At 41.2% G+C, this 15,113-nt stretch overlaps 1 protein-coding gene across 1 annotated transcript; it reads right to left on the bottom strand.

Annotated features, from left to right (window-relative positions):
* Positions 1–8: 8 nt before the first annotated feature.
* nr1h5 (nuclear receptor subfamily 1, group H, member 5) lies at positions 9–14,243 on the bottom strand. The gene is made up of 10 exons (XM_035951082.2): positions 13,734–14,243; positions 7,491–7,883; positions 7,265–7,405; positions 6,908–7,029; positions 4,065–4,163; positions 3,880–3,976; positions 1,715–1,831; positions 1,528–1,611; positions 1,322–1,435; positions 9–574 (listed from the first exon to the last, which is right to left on the bottom strand). The coding sequence occupies exons 1-10, from the start codon at positions 13,828–13,830 to the stop codon at positions 372–374; spliced, it is 1,467 nt and encodes a 488-aa protein (XP_035806975.1). The 5' UTR covers positions 13,831–14,243; the 3' UTR covers positions 9–371.
* Between the last annotated feature and the right edge of the window lie 870 nt (positions 14,244–15,113).

Here is a 15,113-nt window from a genome sequence, read left to right as displayed (position 1 = left end):
GAGTTGAATAGTCTTCAGTTTTTGTTTTATTTTAAAGTTACTGAGCAACGTGAGAAGTACTGTAAGTGTGCATGTATATGAGTATAAAAAGACAATATAAAAATATCTGCTCAAACAAATTACAGCAGTCCACAAGCATATTTCAGTTCATTAGATGCAAAAATTCTGTGACTGCAGAACTGAACTTAGGAAAAAAGGCTTTTGTGTCAGTTTTATCAAGAAGGTTAAGCCTGTTGATGCAACACCGTTCCTTCAATATCCGATGGAAACCTTCAACAACATCATTGTACGAGTAACTCCTTAAATTGAAGTTAAACCAACTACCCCCCAAGAGATGACTGATTTCTATAATTTCCCACAGGTCCTCTCTGTCAGTGTACAGGCTGCTGTCTTGCCAGGAGGAGGTAGTTGTGACGGAGGGTACGTAGCTCCGTCAGTCTGCCCAGCAGGCGGCCAAACCTCTGTGGTCCCCCTTGCGCAGCTCCAGTGTGGGCCCCACACACCCTGGACAGCAGGTCCAGGATCAGTTCTTGCATCTTCTCAACACAGTTGGCTGCCTGCAAGGACGCCCGGTCTGTAGAGAAACATACATGGAGATTTGTTCTTTAGTGGATGTACAAGTGCACATCAAAAAATTAGAACATTGTGAAACTGTTGTTTTGCTGTCATGTAATTTAATTCAAAAAAGTCAACTTTCATATATTCAATATTCATAACATACAGTTAAATATTCAAACTCAAAATCCGTTTGGTTTGAAGATTAAACTGCGCTCAGTTGTTGTGGAACGTATGTAGCCTGTAGTGCAGTGAAACTCTCAGTGAAGTAGCCTAATAAAACAAGAAATGTAGACGAAAGGAATGTGTAGTTAACTTGAAACCTAGATTTTTTTTTGCTTTAGCTTTTATTTTATTACTATTAGTTATATGACGATTGGCGTACTTTGTTTATCTGTGTGCAACATTGCTCAAAAACAGACTAACGGATTTGGATGAAATTTTCAGGGAAGATCAGAAATGACACAAGGACCACCTCATTAGATTTTGGCAGTGATGCGGCTTATTTCCTTTCATGTTTCATTGTTGTTGTCGGTATTGTTTTAATGCTGCTATCTTGTGTTCTATGAATAGCAGCTGAAGCTGGAGCACTAAAAACCCTGCAGTCAGAGTTTTTAAAACTGAGCGAATTGTCATTTTACTGTCAGGTTAGATTGCTAATGATTAATAACAGCTTCATGCCTTTTGCAATTCTTTGCTTGAGAGGTGATTGGATTATTTCAGCTCAAACATCAACAAACTGCAGAGCCCAGATTGCTGGTCAGACCTGAGCAGAGCAGAGCTGTGGCAGTGAGCAGAGTGTATTCAGCCTCCGTCACCCGCAGCGCCGCCATGCTGTGGAAGAAGTTGAGCACTGGTCCAAACAGATCCTCACTGCCTCCTGTTCATACCGGCAGATAAGAAAAGCCTTATTCACTCACTGACCATTTTATTAACAGTCTGCCAGGCTTAAGAGTCTGTGTGTGCACTTACCTGAATTGATCCTGCTGTAGATGTTTTCCTTCGACTCCACATTTCTGAGCCAGTCGTGTGTCGACATACTGAAAAGCTGCAGAGCTGATAATAGAGAAAAATAAAGTATGAATCATGAATGTGTGTGTAGAGATTGTGAAAGGCCATGTGTGGTTGTTATGTGTCTTACTCCTGGTGGTTTACTCACCTGGACTGGGGCTTGCTGGGTTGTGGGAGAACTGCTGAGCTGAGAGCAGGAACATCACCTCCAGAGAGGACATGGACAACAGAGAACTCTGATCGGAGAAATCCAGGAGGTCAAACCCTGTGAGGAGAGATCAGTATTTGTTCTCATTATATACACTACTGGTCAACAGTTCTAGAACGCCCCAATTTTTCGAGTTGTTTATCGAAATTCAAGTAATTCAAGTCCAGTGAATAGCTTGCAATTGTATAAAGGTAAGTGGTGAACTGCCAGAGGTTAAAAATAAGGTCAGGTTCCCCAAAACTGAAAAATAATGTACATTTCAGAATTAGACAAAAAGGCCTTTTTCAGGGAACAAGAAATGGGTTAACAAAGCTGCTCTGCAGCAATGGAGGTTGATCAAACCTTGAAAGTTGGTGTACAAGTGTCCCAACTTTTCTTGATTACTTCCAACCCCCTCTGTCTGCATAAAAGTAATGTTGGAAAACATGATGGCATCATACCCTCGAGAGCATTATTTGAACAGTATTGTACTGCAGAAAGTAGTGTGTTGATATAAAAATGGTGAGGAAAAGGCAATTAACAATAGAAGAGAGACAGACCATCATAACACTTAAAAATGTAGGTCTTTCCTACAGAGAAATTGTGAAGAAAGTCAAGGTGTCAGTGAGTACAGTACTTTTCTTCACCATCAACAGGCACTCAGAAACTGGGACAGGAAGAGGCCTGGAAGACCCAAAGACACAACAGAATCAGAAGACAAGTTTCTGAGAGTCAACAGCTTGGTGATAGGCGGCTCACAGGACAACAGCTTCAAGCACAGCTTAATAGTGGACGTAGAAAGAAGTCTCAGTTTCAACTGTGAAGAGAAGACTTGGAGTTGCAGGTTTGACAGGTGGAGTTGTAGCAAGAAAGCCGTTGCTTGCCTGGCCCATGAAACACCGCCAGTGGACTACCGAAGACTGGAAGAAGGTATTATGGACTGATGAATCAAAATTTCAAATCCTTGATTCATCATGCAGGATTTTTGTATGCCGTTGAGTTGGAGAAAGGATTCTTCAGTGTGTGACACCAACTGTCAAACACGGAGGAGGAAGCATGATGATCTGGGACTGTTTTGCTGGATCCAGGGTCGGTGATTTGTACAGAGTGAGAGGAACCCTGAAACAAAAAGGCTACCACAGCATTTTGTACCCTCTGGTATGTTTCTAGTTGGTCAGGGGTTCATCCTACAGCAAGACAATGACCCAAAACATAAGTCCAAGCTATGCCAGAACTACCTTAGGAAAAAAGAACAAGATGCTAAGCTTGGAAACATGAAGTGGCAGCACAGTCTCCAGACTTAAAACCCATGGAGCTGGTTTGGAATAAACCGGACAAAAGACTGAAACAAAGCAACCTACAGATGCCACACATTTATGGGAACTTCTGCAACAGAGTAGGGAAGAACTTTCTGAAGAATGTTTGATTTCCATTGTGGAAAAAATGCCACAAGTGTGTTCAGCTGTTATATCTGCCAAAGGTGGCTACTTTGATGACATTTTGGTTTCTAAATAGATTTTTTTATTAACTTCATTTGTTTGTTTGTTCTATGTTTTCATTTCAAATTACAATGAGACATTAACATGCATAATTTTCAATAAAAACTGGAAAAATTAGGGTGTTCTAAAACTTTCCACTGGTACTGCTCTATTGAAGCATACTATAAGTGAAACATTGAATACATGGCAGAATTTAAGTTTAAAAAGGACTAATTTGCAGAGTAATGCATCACAACTTCAAAACAACATTGTAACTTGCTATAAATATGAATAACAGGTGGAACTATGACAGCTACTGTAAACAGTGCAGTACTGTATTTCTGCATTTAGAGTCATGTGATAGTATAAGTATTGAAATACTGTCAACAGATGAAAATGATGTATTTGAAGAACAGCACAAAGAAAATGTGCCTTTTTGGCCATGTTTTCAAATAAAATAGAAATAAATGTAGTATGAATGTAGACTTTATTTGATTTTGGCAGGGCTTTATTAACAGGAGCATTGTCATTGTAACAGCAAGCAGAGCAGCTCCTCTCTTTAATCTCATTTAATATGACAATAGTTCCCCTCTGATAGTCTCCTATATTTTAGAGCACAGAGGAATAATCGATCACAGACCATCTTACCTGGCACTGTCCTGGCAAACTGCAGCAGTCTTTGTATTAGAGGTGATACGACATCAGACAGAACCTCCTGTTCTTCTGTGCAGGGCCACTCAAATAGCTGACCACATAAACACAAGAAAGAACATGAGGAGAACATGAAAACTTCTTTTGCAAGTTCACTGCAAGTTTTCATATTCTGAACTTACCCTGCAACTGCTGCTGTCCTGAGCTCTGTACAGTCGATGAGCCTCCACCATCCGGTCCACCGTGTATTTCTGCTCCCGGGTTAAACTGGCAGACAAAGCCTGGTGCAGATGGAAGTTAACACAATACATGGTGAGGCCACTTCCTAATGGAAAAACTACACAGCAGACAGCTTGGTGATGGCAGAGAAATGCTGTCATACGAATATGACAACTGGCGGTGGAGCAGAGTTTACACTGGTCTGTTATATAGTCATGTGGAACAAATTGGTTTTGTAGGTGATTTTTTTTACATATTTGGCAGAAAAAACATCTGCTCCTCTTTGAAAATGTGCCTACAGGTAAGGTGGCATATGTGAACACAAGAAAACTTACATTTTTCAATAATTATATACGTTCACCTGTGGCCTCAGAAAGTAGCATTATCTCTTTAAGGAAATAACTTCTCGAAGACATTTTTCATAATTAACCAGTGTCAGGCATCAACTTGGCGCACTCATACTGCAAAATTACTTTAGCTGCGAAATGTTTAAGTGTTCTTTTGCGTGCACTGCCTATTTCAGCATTTACTACTGATAACATTTCAATGGTGTTCATATCTGGGCTTTGACTAGACCATTACACAGCCCTCTATTATGTCTTTTTGACCCATTCCTGGGTTGATTCTGTTAGTGTCCTTAGAATTTGAGCTTGTTGAAAGGACTGCTTCTGGTTCATATGAGGTTCTTCTCCCAAATAGCTGTCTGTAAACATATGTTATTGTCATTGCCAAACAACTATGTTTGATTGGTTTTGTCCAGAAACATGTCAAACAGTCTGCTCTTGGGCTGACTTTGCTGGGCTGCCAGTCCTGGACAAATTGGCATTTGTTTAAATTCGATGCCACTTGAAGATGATTTTCCTCACAGTGATGATTTCAAGTAATTTGGGGATCTTTATAAATCCTTTGCTGGACTCACAAGGGCTTTTTAGATTTTAGCAGGAGGAACCACACACTTTGCTTTCAAAGACAACACCAGACCACCAATGTTGGAGATATAAATAAAACACGTTCCATCTGTCACTGTCTACGGAGGTTCTGATCATTGGTACCTAATCTGCAACCCCTCGGTCTAATTTTTCCATGTGACTGATCTGTTTTGTTCGTTTGTTTTTATGTACCGAAATGATAAAATGACTACAAAATGTAAATTTTATGTCATTTGTTTAACTATATCACCTTTGTCAGAAGGCACTAACGTGTTTAGGGTTAATAAACCCACCAGCTACAAAACAAATCATTCATCCAGTTATCCAGTTAATCAGCCAAACAAAACGCCCAAGTTTCCAACAAAGCAATAATTTAACCAAGCACCCAATCAACCAACTGGCAACACAAACCATGTTCTAATGTAACAACAGTCTACTCAGCCAACCATCTCACTAACCAAATCTTCATCAGTCTACAGGATCACCATCCAACAATGATCCAGCCACACATCTAACCAACAACCCAATCACAAACAACCAATCATATAACAGTCCGATCAAGCATCAAATTCAAATTTAGCCAAGTGTGCACAAAAAAGTTCTTCAGCTGTTTAACTGGTGAAAAATTCTCAACCATTAAGTTATACTCTCTTGTCAGATGTGGCTTTAAGGACAATAATCAGACACTGTGACCAGAAACAGATTCTTCTTTGACCCAAGACTACCACCTTAAAATGCAGCTTTGTTTAAATGACATGATGTCACAAATGGCAAGAGAAAGGTGAGAACAGGTGATGGGCGCTGGAAACTGCATGTCAGTTAAAAGATGTAGGCAGAAACCTGAATGTCCACAAGTGCAGCATTTGTCATGTATTTGTCCAGTATAATCCATCCATTATCTAAACACTGCTTAGTCCTCATTAGGGTCTCGGGGGGTGCTGGAGTCTATCCCAGCTGACTTAGGACGAAGGCAGTGGACACCCTGGACAGATCACCAGTCCGTCACAGGACTTCATAAGCAAACAATCACACTCACATTCACACCAACAGACAATTTAGAATCAACAATTAACCTCAGCATGTTTTGGACTGTGGGAGGAAGCCGGAGAACCCAGAGAAAACCCACACATGTACAGGGAGAACATGCAAACTCCATGCAGAAAGATTCCAGGAAGGCCGGGACGCGAACCAGGGATCTTCTAGCTGTAAAATGAAAGTGCTAACCATCAAGCCACTGTGCAGCCCCCCCAGCAGACATATTACCTTGTATAGGTAGCATTTTAGCATGTTAGCAGCAGCTAATTAGCACTAACTGCAAAGTAAAGCTGACCTTAATAGGAACACCAGCAGTTTTGTTATGGATGAATAATCCCGATCTAAACAATGGCTCTAATAAATTTCATTTGTGCCAGAGAAAAACCTGAGCAATACCAAAATCATTAGTTCACATCACTATGTTAAGTGCCATGACATGACGTGTGAATTGATACATAAAACTGAAAAAAAAAGGGAATGAAAGTTCATAAATCTCTCCCTACCCCATCTACCTCTTCTGTCCCTCTCAACCTGGCTGGCCAGCAGCAGGTGGGTCCCCCCATATAAAGAGCCGGGTTCTACTCAAGGTTTCTTTCTGTTAAAAGGGAGTTTTTTTCTTGCCATTGTCACCTTAGGGCTGCTCTGGGGGTTCAGGCATATGGGTTCTGTAAAGCATCTTGAAACAATCTGAATTGTAATTGGTGCTAATTAAATAAAATTGAATTGAATTGAATAAATCTCTGCAGTAATCCAACCTAGTTGTTGAGATATTTCTGCCAGATTCACAATGGCTGAGTGCCTAAAAGTTGAACTCAGGCTGAATCAGTCCTACAGTCTGGTACCTGTGCAGGTGTCCTGCTGGTAGAACTGACTCTCCTACCGTGTGTGGTCTCCTCCTCCTGCCCTCTACCTTTCCCTCCTTTCCTCAGTCGCTTTGATTGGCACTGCACCTCAGTCAGAAGGCCTACAAAAAAAGCATTTTTTAAGACTTGCATTATTAATCCAGTTAAATACATCGGGAAGCAAAGTAAAAAACTCCCCCTTACTAATTTGTCTGCAAAAAAGAAATGCTAATCTAATATAAGAAGACAACAAAATGAACATAATCAATCAGTTATACATATTGCTTTAGCGGTCCCACGAATCTGTCATCTGATTGCATTATGGTAAACAGTTCATGTGAACCAGATGTCCCTTACACTCAGCCAGCATTCCCACAGCACGGCACTTTCTCAGCCGGCAGTCTTGGCACTTCCTCCTCATGTACATGTCCATCTCACAGCCACCGCCACTCTTACAGTGATACACAGCCTTCTTGGTCACACTGCGCCTGAAGAAACCTGCAGCAAGATGCAAATAAAGACCTGCTGAAAATTACAATAAATAAAAGACATAGAAGATATAAAAGGGATTACAGACATATACCTTTGCATCCCTCGCAGGTAAGAGCATTATAGTGATACCCTGAAGCTTTATCTCCACACACCACACACAGCTCATCTTGACCTCTGCTCTTCCCTCCTAGACCCACCCGTGACCTCCGCCCGAGGGGAACACCAACCACCCCGAGGCCCTGAGTTAGGGTCCCACAGTGGGGTTCGGGGCCTGGATCACAGGGGGCCTCCAGGCAGTGGGGGTTGTAGTGGTATGGAGGGTGGCAGAGGTGTGAGGAGGAAGAGGAGGGTGAGGAGGTGGAGGAAGGCGGAGAGCTGTAGAGGGAGAAGGGCAGGTTGGCAGGATTGTACTGCTGTTGGCTGTAAGGTAGCAGCTGGAGGTCAGGGTCCTGCAAGGAGTAGCCCAGAGGGTCGGCCAGCATGTCTGAAATGGAAGAAGCGGAAAGTTCAGACACAAAATCTCTTAATCATTCTGTAGGAGATTTAAAAATGAGTGAATGAACAGCTGCAGACGTATACAACTTTATTGTGGCTTTTCAATTGAAACCTTCCACGTATGCTACCATTTAAAAGTTTGGGGTCGCTTGCAAATGTCCTTACTTTTTAAAGAAAAGCATTTTTTTTTAATGAAGATAACTTTAAATGAATCAGAAATAGTCTAGACAATCTCATGTTTTCCTTGAAAACTCACACTGTAATTAATGTGTTAACATAACTGCACAAGGGTTTTCTAATCATCAATTAGCCTTTCAACACCATTAGCTAACACAATGTAGCATTAGAACACAGGAGTGATGGTTGCTGGAAATGTTCCTCTGTACCCCTATGGAGATATTCCATTAAAAATCATCTGTTTCCAGCTAGAATAGTCATTTACCACATTAACAATGTCTAGACTGTATTTCTGATTAAGTTCATGTTATCTTCAGTGAAAAAACTGCTCTTTTTTCAAAAACAAGGACATTTCTAAGTGACACCACACTTTTGAACAGTGGTGTACATTCCTGTACATAAACACATCTAACACATATTTAAACTACAGACAAAACCATTCCAGGGATGGTGATTGCACTAGCATGACCGAAACTTGAATGAACATTTCATGAAACCCAGTTTTGCTGGTCAAAGTCAAAGAGCGTCATAGCAATGTGATTTTATGTGACTTGTGTGACTTCATTGCTTTTATGGCTCTTCAGGGATACAATCAAAAGCTGAGAGTAGGACCTTGTGAACTAGTTCAGACTGCGGAAAACAGGATGCAGCTGAGAGCTCCCAGTTCCACTTCAGATTTTTTTTTATCCCCTTTTCTGGGTGCTTCATTCAGTCTGTAATTGCCATTCAGTGTTGGGTCGGTCTGAACCGTCTCGGAGTTTGGGTCAGCAGCTTGTGTTTTGTGAGTCTTGTCTCCACTGAGAAAACATGTGTCACCACTGGCAGCCTCTCAAAGTCCAGCTGGACCAGTGAGACTGGGAGTGCTCTGGGATCTGTGATACACTGATTAAACGGAGAGCCTACCCAATTGTCCAGTCCATGGAAATTTAAAGTGTGCAACATGATCATCTGAACATGTGCAAAATGTGTATATATGTTTGGATTTGTCATTGTAGCTTCACAGCATTGTTAATGGGGTTAATTACTGAGTCAATGTTGCAGTTTTATAAAGTTTGGGGAATCACTAGACAGAATAAAATTTTTAAAAAAAAAAAATGGAAATCAAAGCAGCAATAGTAGTGATATCCCAGTTTTTAGTGCTTGGTGCGGCTTGAGCTGAGATAATTCCATGATGGATGGACTGCTGGACAGGCCTCCCAGTGGATCTCTCGGGCCCCAGAGCCTATGAGCAAGAGGCCATATTTAAAATGACTGTTATATAGGTGGTGATGAAATATCACAAGGCTCAGACAAAAGCATGCCTGGTTCCATTTTTATCCTCGTTCGTTGATAACAAGTCTGATTTCAGAGGCACATGAGAAAATCAGTACCACCCTGCCATATCTGAAAACAGAATATAAAGTTATTTTTTAATACAAAGACTGAATGAAGAGGAAGAGCTAGTCTCGCAGTGTCGGTGCTGGAGAATGGTCTGGCTGCACCCAACGTCATTCTGCTAGAGGACAGAAAGCACTTGGGATTGTTTGCATTTCTTTAAACAAATCACAGTTGTCTTGGGTGGTGCTAAGCCGCCAGGATGGAACAATGGTGCCCCTGAGAAATAATCACAGGGGAAATTGTTTTGGTGAACATTTGAGTACAGAGCAACCCTAGTGCTGTCATGAAAATGGCTAATTTACAAACAGTAACTACAAGTGTTGCTGTGTTGCTGCACAACCCAAATCTTCACTAAAACTTGCCATTTTCAGCTTTGAGAGGGAAACGGTAACAACCACTGTTGTAGAATATAATGTTCAACAAGGCTCAAGGTGAGAAACAAAAACTTCAATCATATTGAATCTGACTTGGAGTCATTTATAATGTTGCAACAAAAGGAGAAGGTCAAACACAGCTCGCAGGCTGTTGGTGAGGTTTTCCATCCAATATGGGGTACAGAAGGTCTTTCGTACAAAAATGTGACTGATGTCAAACTCCTTGCTGGGCAGGTTACACTTCAGACATTGTTGTATTGTCACCTACACAGTTCTTGGCACTGAGTCTGAGTTTGTGGTTTTACATGTCTGGTGAAGTTCCTGCGTTATATCCGGGGGCATGATGACATTATCTTCACCTGACAGAATGCAGAAGCTATACCTAGACATAAGACTTCTGAGTTCAAAAGTTAACTGGAGTACATGCTACGCTGAGAGGTTACACAGCAAAACTGGACTGCTGCAATGGAATATTTACCTACAGTGTACATCTGGTGAATCAGATAACTCTGTCCAAGGGGTAAAAAGATCTTCCAACCAGCTCACTCATTAACAGTTAGTAAACCAGGTCAGTGGCTTTCTTGCCAGGCAACTGGTGAATCCTCTGGGAATGCAAGCCTTTTACTGTATATGTTGGTGCCCAAAGACACAGTGTTTGAGATTCTAATAGTGCTGATAAAAACATTCAAATTGCTTTTTTCAGGCTTGACAAAGTAGGAGATAGATTCAAACTTCCAGGGTTTCATATGAAACCTAAGGAACATATCCTGTCAAATTGCAGGGTGAGACTTTCTATAACATAATTGTTCTTCAGAATCAGTTTCAGGTTTGAACATCCATCCATCCATCCATCCATCTGGACAGGTCACCAGTCTATCACAGGGCTACTCATAGAGACAGACAACCAATTATACTCACATTCACACCTACAGACATTTTAGAATCACCAATTATTAACATCAGCATATCTTTTGATTGTGGGAGGAAGTTGATGAACCCAGTGAGAACCCACGCTGCACAGGTAGAACATGCAAACTCCACACAGAAAGCCCAGAAACAGGCCAGGACACGAACCAAGAACCTTCTAGCTATGAGGCGGCAATGCTGCTGTGGTTTCAATATGTGTGACTAAATCATTTACGTATTACAACTTGTGTAGTTTTCTAGTATTTGAGCAGAGTGGTAGGTGAACCGTTGTGCTGAGCTGCAGCCAGTGGGTACAGGGGGGTAAAGAGAGAGAGACAGGGACTTCACACATCTACACATTCTGAAGCAAGCAACAGTGTAGAGCTGCATCTTGGTCATTTCTCAGGCAGGAAGGTTATTTTCATGGCGACAAAATTTATAAATGTGTAACTTTGATACGCAGCAAGGGGATTTTAGAAGTTTAATCAATAACCAGACTTTAAAGTAAGCTTAAGCCTAATCTTGCTTATGGACAAGATTCTCCTTAGAGAGCTTGTGCATGTTATTGTTTGCATTTATCAGCTGTTAATCTTTAGTCTTGACTAATTAAAGATTCTTCAGAAGCTTGCACATTTGGTCCCACGTTACAGAGAGCTCTGATGATAAGTGACAGTACATGCAGAAAGGGGCTACAGATTTCAGTGGAGTGACACCCTTGTTCTGGTCAGTTTAAAGACTCCGTACCGGTCCTCCTTGTTCTTTTCTTTTCCCTCCTCTCTTTCCTTGTCTCTCCAGATGTTTCCTGTCTTTACCAGACTACGCTGGTGATAGATTGATGGGGGGGGTCTTTGCTTGCTCGGCATGTAACAGAGCTGTGGTTCTTATGTTTGTAAACCATTTGAATGCTGTCTAAACACTCCTCAGCCTCCCTTCCATCCCACACACGCTAGAGAGCCAAACAACACCAGCAAACTACCCCCTATAGCTCCCCCTCTGACACCCCCTCCAAAGGGCAGGAGGGGAGACAACAGGGAGAATTTGTTGATGATACACGTCAGTATAAATAGATCCTCCGATGCTGCTCAACCTCCCTGCGTGCTGTGAGCCGGCTGAACCCCTTCAACAACTGTTTTTTCCATGTCATAGAGTTCTTAAAGGCAGTAAATAAAAGCTTAGCATTCATTCATCAGAGGGCTCGTGTCTTGTTGTGTAACAATGTACTGTATAAATGAACTACTTACATAAAGTTAACCTATGTACCGTTCAAAAGTTTGGGGTCACTTAGAAATGTCCTTATTTTTGAAAGAAAAGCATTTTTTTTTCCATGAAGATAACATTAAATTAATCAGAATCCCAGTCTAGACATTGTTAATGTGGTAAATGACTATTCTAGCTGGAAACGACTGATTTTTAATGGAATATCTCCATAGGGGTACAGAGGAACATTTCCAGCAACCATCACTCCTGTGTTCTAATGCTACATTGTGTTAGCTAATGGTGTTGAAAGGCTAATTGATGATTAGAAAACCCTTGTGTAATTATGTTAGCACATGAATAAAAGTGTGAGTTTTCATGGAAAACATGAAATTGCCTGGGTGACCCCAAACTTTTGAACGATAGTGTAACTTTGATTGAGCACGAGTGGCGACTACACAATACTGGCATATCTGCAGATGTTGTGATACATTATAAAATTATATATATATATAAATGTAGAAAAGAGTCCCACTGTCAGAAAACTGACTGTAATGCCTATTTTGAGGTAATATCTACCTGATCAATGACAATGTAACATTAGCCACTATAAGCTACTGGTCACATCAGACCCAGCAAAACTCACTGCAGTGATCTGAGCAAGGGTGCATTTTACAGACTTTGAATTCAATTTCTCATTTATAACAATCAGTTTTTTGTTTATTCGTTTGCTTAAATGAAAAAAGATCAGAAGATGTATTCAAATTCTCCACTTACCAATACAATACAGTACCAATACAGCAACAAAACACTTGTAATGGTACTAAAACCAATACAAGACATCACTATGTACTTTTACTAAAGTAGGAAAAAAATCCTACTTGAGTAAACATTTTATCAACAGCGACAGATGAATATGAGGGGTCGTGAGATGATGAATGGGAGATGAATGAATAAAAAGTTCAGATAAACAAATCAGTTTTAAATTTTTGGTCTTTTTCTCTCATGTTTGATTTTAGTAAGGTACTGAATCATGTGAACATTTTCCCAAATCCAACCAAATGTGAGAAATTTAGAAGGAGAAATCACTATTGGATGACGGTAACAACTGAAATGTGAGTCTTAATACACTGTTTTATGACAGAAGTCAAAAAGGCTGGAAACCACTGGTTAATCTGTAACTACGAGCTGTACTTTACAAGCTTTTTCTGTTATCCATTGTGTCAAATGGTCATCTTAAAAGGAACTCAAGCTGTCAGAAAGTGCATTATTCATAGTAGTAGCAGTAGTAGCCTCAAAACTGTACTTAAGTACAGCACTTGAGTAAATATGTTTAGCTACTTCCCACCATGGGCAAACACCTGAGTAGATAGAAGATGAGTGGTTTGGTTTGGATTGAGATTACAGAGTTGTAATAATTTGCTGTATAATACTTTTTGCAAATAATTAATGTGAGTTTTAAACTCCAAAGATTATCTTCAATTCACTGTATTGGAATAAAGTGAAGAAAAAAGTGAAGAAATGGCAGAAAATTTTTCACAGCATGAAATGTCTGAATATTCCATCTTTCTTGCTGTCACTCATACATTAAAGTATGATTTCAATGTATTGCTAAAACATGCCATCAGTTTAGAGAAGCTTCAGAAACTAGCATATCAGTCCATCAGTTTTATTATTCTAAACATTAATATATCTATAATGGCAATGATTATTTTAGAGGAGTAAAAGATAAAACAGTAGGAGATGAGAGGCGAAAATAAAAAGGTAAGCAAGAAGGAGCTAAAGAGAAAGAAGTGTGACTGTGGACTCACCGTAGTACTGGAGCTGCTCAGTGGAGCAATAAGCATCTGAAGTAGAGAGAAACCCCCCTGCTGAAAAGCTCATCTCCAACTCAGTCCACTCTTTCATCTGGACAGAAAATCCTCTCTCCAGTCGGTAATACAGGATCTACCTCCACACACGCATGCAGACGTAGACACAAACAGATGATTACGCAGAGGATTCACACAGATACGAAGGATCTGGGAAGTGCAGAGGCATTCCTCAATCCCCAGGAGGAGTCCAGGTCTCTTAGCTGTCCAGGCCGATATCCCAGCCTATTTTTAAAAAGCAGAGAGTGCAGCTGAGGCTCTTGGTCTGTGCTGGATGATGTGCTGGAGGAGGGCTTAAGCGTCCCAGGGGTCCAGACAAAAGGGAAAGTGGGGACACCCAGAAAGGACAGGGATGGGACTGTGGTCCAAACAGCTGGACCTGGCTGAGACTTCATAGATCAGAACACAGAGGGGACGGAGGGGAGGATGACCTTCTCCCTTGTGGGCAGAGTGAGAGAAAACAGTCAGATGTGTCAGTGTGGCTGTATGTGTCCCGAGAGTCCAACATCAGAGAGCAAATCAATAGTTGACGTTTTTTCTATGAGCAGCTCATTGACTAAATGTTGGTTTTTTTCTTGTTTTTAAGTTTTATTTTGGCCTTTCTTTGGCTTTATTAGACAGGTTAGTAGAGAGCCAGACAGGAAAGTGGGGAGAAGAATGGGGGGAAGACCTGCAGTAGAGCCATGAGCTGGAATCCAATCCAGGCCGCTGCATCGGGGACTATAGCCCCTGTTCATGGGTCACCCGCTCAGCCAGCTGAGCTATCTGGGTGCCTACTAAATGCTGTTTTTGAAGGTTTTATTTTTAGGTCCACTCCAGAATAAACGCATCCTACTACTTCAGTTTAAATGTACTTATATTTAAATTGACCACAGTGCGTGTGTGCTGTGAATGTATCTGTCCATGTTTGTCTTTCAAGCCTTGGGAGTGTGTTTACTCTGCCTTTTGTTTACCTCTACTCTGTTTGTGCTGCAGTTAATATTGGACAGCACTTAGATTTAAGGGTCTCAGGACTCTGCCTGACCAGGCCAGGGCAGAGTGAAAGGAGTCGAGGCCTGAACCACCCGCAGGAGACGGAGCAGTGACCCCGACATCAGCCTGTAAATCTCTGAGCAGGGCCGTTTGACATGCAGCATGCTTACTGAAGATTAATAGCGTCCTCCCACCCGACTAGCATCCTTTCACTGGCTCATTATGGGAATCAGGACTAACTGGTGGATAGCTGAGGGTCAGGGAAGAGCTGATCATTCTCACTGAATCTGTACACTTCACTGGTGCAGTCATGATCAATCTCAATGAGAGATGAAACAGGAATTTATG

The sequence above is a fragment of the Amphiprion ocellaris genome, chromosome 8, assembly GCF_022539595.1.
Source record: "Amphiprion ocellaris isolate individual 3 ecotype Okinawa chromosome 8, ASM2253959v1, whole genome shotgun sequence".
In the NCBI taxonomy this organism is placed as follows: Eukaryota; Metazoa; Chordata; class Actinopteri; family Pomacentridae; genus Amphiprion; species Amphiprion ocellaris.
The sequence above is the reverse complement of the archived record's forward strand: the minus strand, read 5'-3'. Positions and strand labels throughout refer to the sequence as shown.